Genomic DNA, 10,863 nt, shown 5'->3' with positions numbered 1-10,863 from the left:
GCTCGGTGTTTCTTTATCTCTGTAGGCAAATGAAGCAATTTGTTTTCGTTGCTAACAGTGATGGTCTGTCTAGAATTCCAGTATATCCGTTAAAGGAATTTGCATTGCAGGAATTGTGGTCAATTGGTTCAATAGGCAGATATTCTGAGTAACAGCAAAGATATTTCTTATGGACAAATTGCTTGGTAGAGCTGTTTGGGGGCATTGGACTCTTTGCCTGTGTTGCTGACATAAAGTTGCAGTCCTCTCTGTCTCCTACAACCAGGGAAGTAATTCTGCAGTGAAAGACAAAGTAGTTTTTGGGTTCCTTAAAATACACAGGGCAAATTTCAGCCTAGGCTGAACCTTTACTGCCAAGTTATAAACCTTGGAACAGAAGCTGGCAATGGAAATAGCGATGGAGGAAATGTAGAGCTCTGAATGGTGACGTGACGGATTCTCTATGCTTCGAAGGTTTGCGCTTGGAGGGAGTTGCAAGGCAGGTGTGCCTGAAATAGCAGCATTACCTTGGGCTGGTCAGAGCAGCAGACTCCAACAGCGAGTGAGTACTGTGATGTAATAAGCAATTCCAGAAAGACCATGAAGGGCTGTAGTCACTTTTGTCCTCTTTGATGGCGTTAAACTACAAGTTGATCACTTCACTTTTACATTTTGATGTATGAGAAAATCTGTAAAAGGCCTTTAAAAAATGACAGCTTACCTTTAAGTCATGAGTGCTATTAAGCACTGTCCCTGTTCAAGTTTTAGAGGTCGAATTAACATAAACTTAACATATCCTATGCTTTATAGGCTCTATTAAGCCTGCTAAAGGGCTGAGGTAAGATGTCAGATTAAGTAGAATCCCAGATTGGTTTGGGTTGGAAAGGACCTTAAAGCTCACCCAGCTCCAACCCCTGCCCCAGGCAGGGACCCCTTCCCCTGGAGCAGCTTGCTCCAAGCCCCTGTGTCCAACCTGGCCTTGAGCACTGCCAGGGATGGGGCAGCCACAGCTTCTCTGGGCACCCTGTGCCAGCGCCTCAGCACCCTCACAGGGAAGAGCTTCTGCCTTAGATCTAACCTGAACTTGCCCTGTTTCAGTTTGAACCCATCACCCCTTGTCCTATCGCTACAGCTCCTCTCCGGCATCCCAAGCAGTGTAAACTCCATGGAGTTCAGATGTTGTCCTATAGAAGGCAATGCTGTGCCCTGCCCAAACACCTTCTTCTGCTTCTCCCATCACAACAGCTCACTCTGCTGCCTTCAATGATTTGTTATTTTCTTTCCTAAGCAGAAAAGGTTGATAGCCAAACACACAATGACTCATATGCAGAGGAAAATATTCATCAAACAATCGTAAATAACCTTCCTCATCCCAAAATGTCAGGCGACTACCAAAGAGGAGCCCAGTCAAAACATGGAATCTTCTTGAGATATTCATTAAAAATGTCATATTGTGAAAGGCTTGACAGTCACTGTGCGAGGAGGGTTTTGTGGCAATTTCCCCCTGCCCATCACAGTGTATTATTTCTTAACAGTTTTCATGGAGAAGTCAGTAGAGAACTGATGTTATAAATAATTATGACAAGAACTTACAGGGTGCTCTCCAGCACTGCAAAGCTGGAAGGCTTTCTACCTCTATTGTACACCATTACCTTCCAGCTGGTGTTCATGAATGCGGATATCACTCAGCACCTACTAGAAATGAATACTACAGGGATAGGTTTGGATGCTGAGCGCTGCTAAATCACAGACCCAGCCAGTCCTCGAAGGTACACGAGTCTCATTTGGGAAGTAGATCCGAACTTCTGGAAGCAGAAATAAGAAACAAACATGAGCAGGCCTCTTCCACCCCACAGTTTGTGTGATTTAGCAGCAGGAGCTGTGTTTGTTTTCCCTCTGATGTCTTCTGGGCATTTCACATGCACAGATGTTTGCACTTGGATTGGCTGCTGGTTGTTGTTCTGGTGAAATGCAGGAACTGGCTTCAGCGGAGCAGTCCTGGATAACTCACTAAACCCCTCCTCTGGCGGGGGTTTGGTTGTGGTTTGTTTGGGGTTTTTTGTTTTGTGGTTTGTTGGTTGTGGCTTGGTTGGTTCGCAGTTTTATGGCTGTTGACATGCATTAGGTTAACAACTTTTACAGATCCCTAAAGGGAAGGTAGCTGCAACAGTATGAGAGGGGGTTATTCCAGTAGAGCTCATTCTTGTGTTTCAAAGAGTAGGAAAACAAGCACACTGCACACATGTGAGCCCAAGGCTCCTTCCTATCTTGTGTCTCTTTTATTTGCCTTGAATTTTCCAGCTCTGTCAGCAGAACTTGCAGGATGAACCCTGAAATACCCTCCAGAGTTGTATGGCAGAACCGGTGGACCAGGGAATCTTGGTGTTCTCAAAGAGCATAACCTAAGAGACACTTCTCTGGTCTTATTCTTCCTGCAGAGCACGAATGTGTGTTTCCCGCTAGCAGCATTCCTCATGGCTGATTCCCTAGTTCAGAGCAGTTTGTTGGATAGTTTTGAGGAAGGCAAGGGAATGGAAGCATTCCACTTTGGCTCTGTGTGTTTGTTAGTCTCAGCAGTATGTTGTACACTTGCCTCCCAGTGGAGCTGCATTAGAAGAGGGCTGATGCACCCTGCTTTTTTGCTTATATTGAAATGTAAATGACAAGAACGACATGTTTGTAAGCACATGAAATACCCGCTGCTATTCCAGACCATACTGTAGAGTATTAAAGCTCAGATCCTTGCAGACGGTTAATCTCAGGTGTCCAGATTTTACACGTTTCCACCCCTAGCTGTAACCAAGACCCAAACTACATAAGGATCTGGTTGCAGAGCTGAAAGAATAGTGAGAGGCCCATCTGATCAATGAGCCTGAGACTGTAGAGCCAAAAATCTTCAACCTGCATAGGAGAAGAGTACAACTTGGCAGACTGAACTTGGACATGCCAGACCTCAGACAGCAGAACTGGCATCTGCCTTCTCTATGACAAAGAGACGTACTGCAGTAGTGGGGATGCAGTTCAGATTTTTTTGTCTGTGCCTATTTGGTACAAATTTTGGCACAAATTTGCCTGTTGTTGTGTCTATTTTGGCTCAAACAGCCATTATTAAAGAGCTTGCAGGACACATCAGTTCGTGTGACATCCGGTGTTAGGCTCGTTGCTGTAGTCCTGTTTAGGAAACCATGTAACATCTCCTGTTTGCTTGCGTGCAGGGGGGGAATACTAAGGGCATTTTGAGTGCATGAGTGATCTCCAACAGTCAGTTTTACACTATGGAAAAGAGTGTTTTCAAACTCTGCATTTCTTCTTGCAGGCATAACACATAAACAGAATACAACCAGCAACAGACAAACCATGCCAGCTTTGCAGTTAGGGAGCCTGTCGTTCCTACAGTATTTCTTGTGTCCTCACCTATTGCCTGGTGTGGTGACTCTTAACTACCTGCGGTAATCTGGCTACCTAACGCTACATTACTTGTTCTTTCCACTCATCCTAATACTTCATGCACTTCACTGGCCAGGCATGTGATTGTTGCTGGGTAAAAGACTCCCTTCAAAGCAACTCCCAATACTTCCAAAATAACAGTATCGCTATTGTGCTGCAGTTCTTCCTCGCTTGGACCCAGTCTGATTTTGGAAGCACATCAGCTAGTCAGAAGCCTGTTAATCAGGCAGGCAAACTGACTTCCTCTCTGATACTGCCTTAGAAATAAAGGTCACTTGAACACAGGCAGGCACGATTTAAGAGGAAGGTGTGTGTATTATACCGCTGATAAATGTGGCCCTGAAATTCACCCAGCCATTTCAGAAGTGAAGTTGCTCCTACCAGTAGAATGAGCCTTCTCGCTGCACTGACCTGGAGACTTGCTACCTGCATAAAGACATTGCTCTGATTTCCAGAACTAAAGGTAAACCCGGTACCTGGGAAATTCAGGTCGAACATATCTGTAATGGAAACACAAAGCAGTGTTCAGAGACATGGTGAGGCACTGAGGGTACATTTGATGAGTACGTTGCTTGCCTGTAACCATTCTATCCCCAAAGTGAACTGAACAGATGCTGAGTCCTTGCCTTAAATTAATTCTGCTCAGATGAATGTACTGTACTCTACTTAAATATGTGTCATTAAGCACCTCCGACAGCTTTTTAGCAGGTGTTTAGCAGGAAAAATAGATCAGTTGAGAGAAAGGGAGAGATAAAGAGTACATCTACTGTGGTGTGTTTAATGCCTCTCTAGTAGTATTGTGTTCAAGCCCAAAAAGGCTTCATTTAGGAGTGCTGCAGGTGTGTGCAATACTCTAAGACCTTTCCAACTGCTCCGATTCCCAAGCAGATAAAGGTATATAATGGCCTCACCTTAACCCTACTGGAGTCAACCACAAAAGTCACAATGGCTTGAACAGAAACAAGATGTGAACCTAAGTCTTCTCTAACACTGGCAAACATAATGGGGTACAAAACAGGATCCTAGAGCTGTAGGCTTTGTCTGTGTTGCAAAGTAAATTGGTAGCTATAACAAAAGCTCTAGATTAAAGGAAATCGGCCAATCTAATTAGAAAAGATCTTTGCTCTGTTACTGAGATTGTTGGCAAAAACTGTGAGAGTTATGCCTGTGGAGTGGAAGAAATGCATTTCTGGCATACCTAGTCTGTAGTAGTAGATTAATAACAAACCTTACTTTACCCTCCTTCCGTCTCTCCATCAAACCTGTAGTATTATTTCCGTTGCAATAGTATGGATTTCATTCAAGCAAACTCAGTCAGAATAAGGAGACAGACATAAACAGGACCAAATCTGACTTATTTTGCACAAAAAGTCCTTAATTCAGTTGTCTGATTTGTGGGAGATGAAATTCTGCATGGTGTCAAAGCAGTGCTGGATGGTAGGATACAGCATCTATCTATATAATAGTATAATACTTACTGAAAGTCCATTAGGTGATATGTCTTTTTCACTACCCACTCAAGTAAGTTGTTGCCAGCCATAAGCACCATTTTTCTCTGCACATTGATTTAGTGGCAGTCTTAGAATTTGAAGATTTGGCTTGAACATCTAAATCTGCAGACTACTGATAATTTTGCAATTAACTTTATTGTTTAAATCATTTTTAATGAAAATAGTGACATATTTATCCAAGAGTCATTTGAGAGATCTGACTGACAGAGTAAATAAAAAAGCCGATGTTATCTCTGATGCCAGGGGATGGTTTTCTCTTGTGAGAGTGCTGAGGTTTTTTCCTGTTCCATAAAGAAGTTGATATGGAAGCATCTCTTACAGATCACACCTGGCTTCTGTTTCAGTAGAGGCAGCTAAAATTACCTATTGCATACAATAATAAACACTGAATTTCATCTTCCTGTGAATTGAATCCGTACAATCTCATATAATGCCTGTTAGAAAATGGAAGTTTTCTAAGGTTCTTATAAATGTCACCATGAGTATTCACATGGAAAAAGGTTTTTCTCTGGTGACTAATTAGGTGACAGCAATATGAATTTCTGCAAGCTGCGCTGTGTCTTTGCATGAATAAAAACCACAAGTACGTGTACTTCTAGCTGCCTGCAAGGCAGTCTGATCCCTGTGCAGCTGTGTTTGCAGGCATGTTTGCTCACACGAGATGAAAGTGCCTTGGTACAGACTACATATTCCAGGACACGTCTGCAAACTGCCCAAGTCCTCCGCTGTGGTGAGTTACTCTCAGTGTAAGCAGGAGTTTAGGCTGACAAGAAATAATCATTTGTAAAGTCCTTTGTATTGTTGTTACGGGTTACATGCATGCAGCCTGTTTATTTACTGTGACAAAGTTTTACTAGCAAGAGAGCCACGTTCCCTTGGCTTGAAGACATAAGCTTGAAGTGCTGAATGTTTCCTGTGCTCCCAGATTACCTTTGCCAACAAGATCCTCTAGGCTCAGCTGCTTTGAATTAGGCAGGTCTTACAAGTATGGCCCCCGGATGGCAAAGGCTAAATGCCTTTTCCTTTCTGTTGCATCAGCATAAGGGTGAGTCTCCATGAAAGCTCTGAGCACCTTTGGTTAAGGTTCAAGCATCTCTCTTCCAGTGTTTTGTCTCTTTTCCCAATGCTTTTGTCGATTTTGTTAAGATGTTTCTACCTGCGAGGCTCCCAAGTATTCCATTCTTAAACACACCTCTACCAACGTATTTTACCTCAGAACTCTGAAGCGTTGGTTTAATCCTTAAGCAAGTAATTTAGGGAGTAATTTGTCTTCAATACTGGTGTCTTTTTTGAGCAAATCTGTATTTGTTTGGCTTGGGGGGGGGGGAGTGGGTATGGGTTAGATTCAGGCTTTTGTTGGCTGGAGACGATGGTGGGCTAGAACCTCTGAAGGTAAGTTCTCTGGACACAAAGCAGGATGTTGCACAAGAGCTACAAGGGGAGTTCTCTTCTGCTGCCGCTTTGTGGGTGACAGGTTTGTTGGAGCTTTCAGAAGCTTTCATCTTGGCTCTGCAATAGTGGGGAAAGAGCATTGGTGGTGAGAAGGTTTTGTGTCTGATGCAGGAATCCTTGAGAACTTGTCCTAAAACCTCTGAGCTAATGAGAACAGCCACAGTTTGCCACTGGTTGAACACAGCTTTCAGTCTCTGAAGAGCTATAGGGAATTAAAAATGAAAACCCAGGAATCGGACTCTCTGACAGCAGATTCCCATTGTGTGACAAATTCCACACACGAGAAGCCTTGAATGGAGGAAAAGTGAAACTCTGTATTATCCCCAGTGAAAAATACTTATTTCATCATTGCAGTTGGTGAGCTTGGACCAGGGAACTGCTCTGTGTTTGAATTATTCTTTACACTCTTTTGTCTTTGGCCCTTTTTTTGAGGAATATGAGGAGGAAAGATGGGCTGCTCGGGATGGCAGAACAACAAAAGTTCTCGAGTAATCTGCGTCTCTAACAGGAACAATCTATTTTGGAACTTTACGTTGTGCCAGGAATGTGGTTCCTTTAGAACAGCACAAGTAATCTCAGTCTGTAGCTGGATACAGTTCAGCTACCAGGTTAAGACAAAGCTCCTGCCTGATGTTTTTCTCAACAATGTTGTGGCTGAAACAAGGGGTTTCTGTTGTATTTAATCTAGAAAAATGAAGGTATTTACATAACACTTTTCCCCATGCTGTGCACTGCGATAGCACAGAAAATAAACTGCTTCCAGGCTTTTGTTATGCACTGCACCAAAGTAAAATGTGCTGCAGCTCAGTACCTGAGCCAGCTAGCTGTGCCCACTGCCTCCCTCAGCTTCCAGCAGGGACTTTAAACTGTGCAAATACAGCAGCATAACCCCAAACAGTACCAGGTTGTGCTGCCTGTGGGTTTATCAACTCCTTAGTGTGAGTAATGAGGCCCAATGATTCAGTACTAAGGTATATAAAGATTATTCTTTATTTATCTGGTCTGTGATGCATGCCTTAGTCACGCAATTGTAAATAAAGGGGTTTTTTTCCTTGCTATTTTCTGTGGTCAGTGTGAACGGGCTGGCTGGGACCATGGGTTTTCTGGCTGCTCTGGCACTGTTTTGAGAGGCCAGTTCTGTACCTTCAGGAGCTGCCTTCCTTTTCCCTGGGCCCTGCCTTTAGCTGAGGGCAGCGAGGGTCTGTGTCTGTTGAAATCCACTCTTTGCTGGGTCAGTGTAGGTGAGAAAACTGGTGGCCATTGCAAGTTTCAAAAGGTGGGAAACTCCTCCGATGTGGCAGTGCAGGAAAACAGCTGGGAGGCATTTTGTTTAATTGCTAATGACTGTGACAAGCCGACTATTAGAATTGACTTTTGCCTTTAAAGTTTAACCTGTTTCGTTAAACAAGCAGTAAACCACAAGAGTCAAACCAACACTTTAACTTCTAGGTGTCTGTTTTTAGGTCTCTGCTAAGGTAGTGTTACTGTGTCTCTAGAAGTAACCAGCCGGAGGGAGCTGCAGCTTCCCAGGGAGTTTTTCAGCTCCCACAGATGTTCTTGTTGGGAGACAAAATAGAGGAAGATATCCCTTTTTTCCTTTCAGTGCAGGAATGCGTTGCTGTCTATTAAAGAAGACTGAATCACTGTATCATACGCCCACTTCGCGTATTTCAGGAATTGGGTACCCAGTTGCCTGTTTGACACAAAGCAGTCACACAGGAAACGAAAAGCGCCCTGAAAGTAGTATCTTTATTAACTAGATTCTACTTTCAGTTGCCCTGCAAGTAGGCTCTTTAGTAGAATCTAATAATGCCAGATTCACTTAAAAAGGGAAAGGAAAGAGAGCATGCATTCATCTGAAACACCAGGGAAGCTCATCCTTATAACAGATGTGTTTCCCTGCAGCTTGGGATGGAGTGAAATGTTCACTTGGTAATACACGAAAATCCAGGACACTCAAGATTAAATCATCGCCTTCTTGGCAAGAAAATTGTTAGCGAGCAAGGAAGCATTCCCCAGAGGGACGGATTTGCTTGTGAAGTGCATGATTCGTCGGCGAAGGTGTGAACTTGGTATGGACACGGGGAAACGGCTTCGCTTTACAGCAGTATCGATGTTTTCGCAGCATATCCCTCTCCCCGGAGGGTTTCTACGCAAGTCCTTCACCGCCCCGAGGCCGGCTGCTGCTCCTCTCTGTCCCGTGGGAGCCGCTCTCGGCCGCCCGGTGCGAGCCAGCCGAGGCCGCGGTGCCCGCATGCCGGCGGCGGGGCAGGGTGGCCGAGGCCCAGCAAAGGGCTCTCGGCCAACAGGTGCCGCTCACCGCCGGCCTCGGAAACTTTCTCCGCGCTGTTACTCGCTTTCCGAGGGCCGGAGATCCCCGGCTGCGGCGGACACAGCGGCGCCGGGGGAGCAGCGAGCATCACCCCAAACCGCGGCGGGGCCGCTCCTGCCGGGCAGCGCGGAGCTCCGAGCGGGGGGACAAAGCGGCGGACGGCCCCGCCCCGGGAGCCGGGCTGCGGGAGCCGCGCACGCCACACACCCCGCCGCGGGCCGCCCGGCCTGCGGCCCGCCCCGGGGCCGGTGCGCGGCGAGGGAAGGAGGCGGCGGGGGGCGGCCGTTTAACCCGTTCTCCGCCGGGCGGCTCCGCTACCGGCCGAGGCGGCGGCCCCGGGAGGCGCGGCGCTGCGTCCTGCGCCCGGGCGGGGAAGGGTGGCGCGGGGCGGGGGGCAGCAGGAGCCGCTCCCTCCTTGCCCGGCCCGGCCCGGCACAGGCGGGAGGAGGAGGAGGAGGGAGGAGGAGGGCGGCGGCGACGACGCAGAGCGCAGACATGGCGGCCAACATGTACCGAGTGGGAGGTATGTGGGGACGCAGCGGCGCCCGGCAGCAGGGACGGGGCCTGGCCCTGGCCGAGCCGAGCCGAGCCGCGGGCCCTGCGCGCAGCGCCGGGGCGAACAGAGGCTGTACCGGTGCCCTGCTCTCGCCGCGGCTCATCGCCATGGCCCCGGCCGGAGCCGCGAGGGCAGCGGGCCGCCGTGGCCGCTCCCGGCGAAGGAGCCGCGGGCTCTCCGCGGGGCGGAGGACTCGGGTTCCTCCCCCGCCAGCCGTGTGCGCTGGGTGGGAGGCCGGCCCTCGCCGCCGAGGAGGAGAAGGGCAGCGCCGCCCTCCGCAGGGAAGCGGGCAGCGGTGCCGCCGGCTTCCTGCCCCTTGGCCGCGGCGCGGGCCGAGAGCGGCCTCCCTGCGCGCCTCGCCTCCTTCCCCGGCGAGCGGCCCCTGGCCCCGCCGAGCCGGCGCCCTGCGGCGGGCTGGGCCGCCCGCGGGGCGAGCGAGGGGCGGCCCGGCGGGGTCCGCCTCGGCCCGGCGCTGCCGCTCTGCGGCCTGCGGGGCCCGTGCGGTGTGGCGCGGGCAGCCGGGGGCTGTCAGGTGGCGCCGCGGCTGGGTTTCGGTTAATAACCGGCCTGGCAGCGGAGCCGGGGATCGCCGCGGGCCGCCCTGCCCGGCGGCGTGAGCCCGGACGGGGGCTTGGCACTGCGGCGGCAGTACACGGGGCAGTTTCCCTTCCCTTCCCGTCCGCAGCCTGTCGGAACAGCGGCTGGTAACTTGCCGGTGCCCTCCCTTTACGGAGCGGGCATGGCCGAGTTCGGCTTTGCGGCTCAGGTGCAGCGCTCCGGTGAGGTTCTCAGCACTGCTTGGTGCTCAGGCATGGCTTGTTTCCTCCTGCGCTCTCCTCGGCAGCCTGAGGCGAGAGGGAAGGTGCAGGGAAATGAGGGGTGATGGGAGTTTGAATCTCTTTCTGCTTCTGTTTCAAAGAGCGCTGATACACATCCACAAATCGGCCATCAGCATGCTCCTTCATTAGGGCGTTTAAATTGCAGTCCTGGCAGCCTTTACTCAGGGAGGTAAAACTTCGCTGTGCAGTGCTGTTGAAATCTGGGTAGGGTTTGCTTCTTAGGTCATAGATTCTCAGCTACTTTGTTGTAATCTTAGCGAGCAATTGTGGGCAGCATCCACAGATCACGCGCTGGTTTTTAGAGCTAAGTGAGCTACACCAGGTGCTGTTTCACTGTAATGTAGTGTCGAAACACTGTGGAAGAGTCCTGCGCATCATTGCGGTCCCCCCACCCAACTTTTGCAAACAGAGATTCCAAGGTGTATGGTGCAGAAGCCAGGTGTCACATGTAAAGGGTGATTAGCATTTGAGGAAAACAGGCTTTGGGAAGCTGTTGAAGGAGATGTGCTCCCTGTGAACTCTTTGTTTGTTACACGGGAGCAGCTCTCAGGGTGTAAGTAAACGTCCGTCTACCCTATGGAAATATTTGTATGTTAGTGATCGTCTGATTGGAAGAACCTCACAGACCTGGACTGTTACTGCTTAGTATCGTTTGTATGTTACTGAACAGAGATGACAGCAAAAGCAAGTATCATTAAACATGTATTACTCCTTAGGACAACTCCACTACCACAGCTTCTGACAGTA

General features: G+C 48.8%; 1 protein-coding gene across 1 annotated transcript in view; it reads left to right on the top strand.

Annotated features, from left to right (window-relative positions):
- The first annotated feature begins 9,174 nt into the window (after positions 1-9,174).
- Positions 9,175-10,863, top strand: part of MTA3 (metastasis associated 1 family member 3) — a 134,262-nt gene continuing 132,573 nt past the window's right edge. Inside the window, exon 1 of the mRNA XM_065679279.1 lies at positions 9,175-9,244. Coding sequence (XP_065535351.1) covers positions 9,217-9,244 — 28 coding nt within the window. The 5' untranslated portion in view covers positions 9,175-9,216. The remainder of the gene's footprint in view (positions 9,245-10,863) is intronic.

Source organism: Lathamus discolor, chromosome 5 (genome assembly GCF_037157495.1).
Source record: "Lathamus discolor isolate bLatDis1 chromosome 5, bLatDis1.hap1, whole genome shotgun sequence".
Lineage (NCBI taxonomy): Eukaryota > Metazoa > Chordata > Aves > Psittaciformes > Psittacidae > Lathamus > Lathamus discolor.
This window is presented reverse-complemented; position numbering and strand designations above follow the sequence as displayed.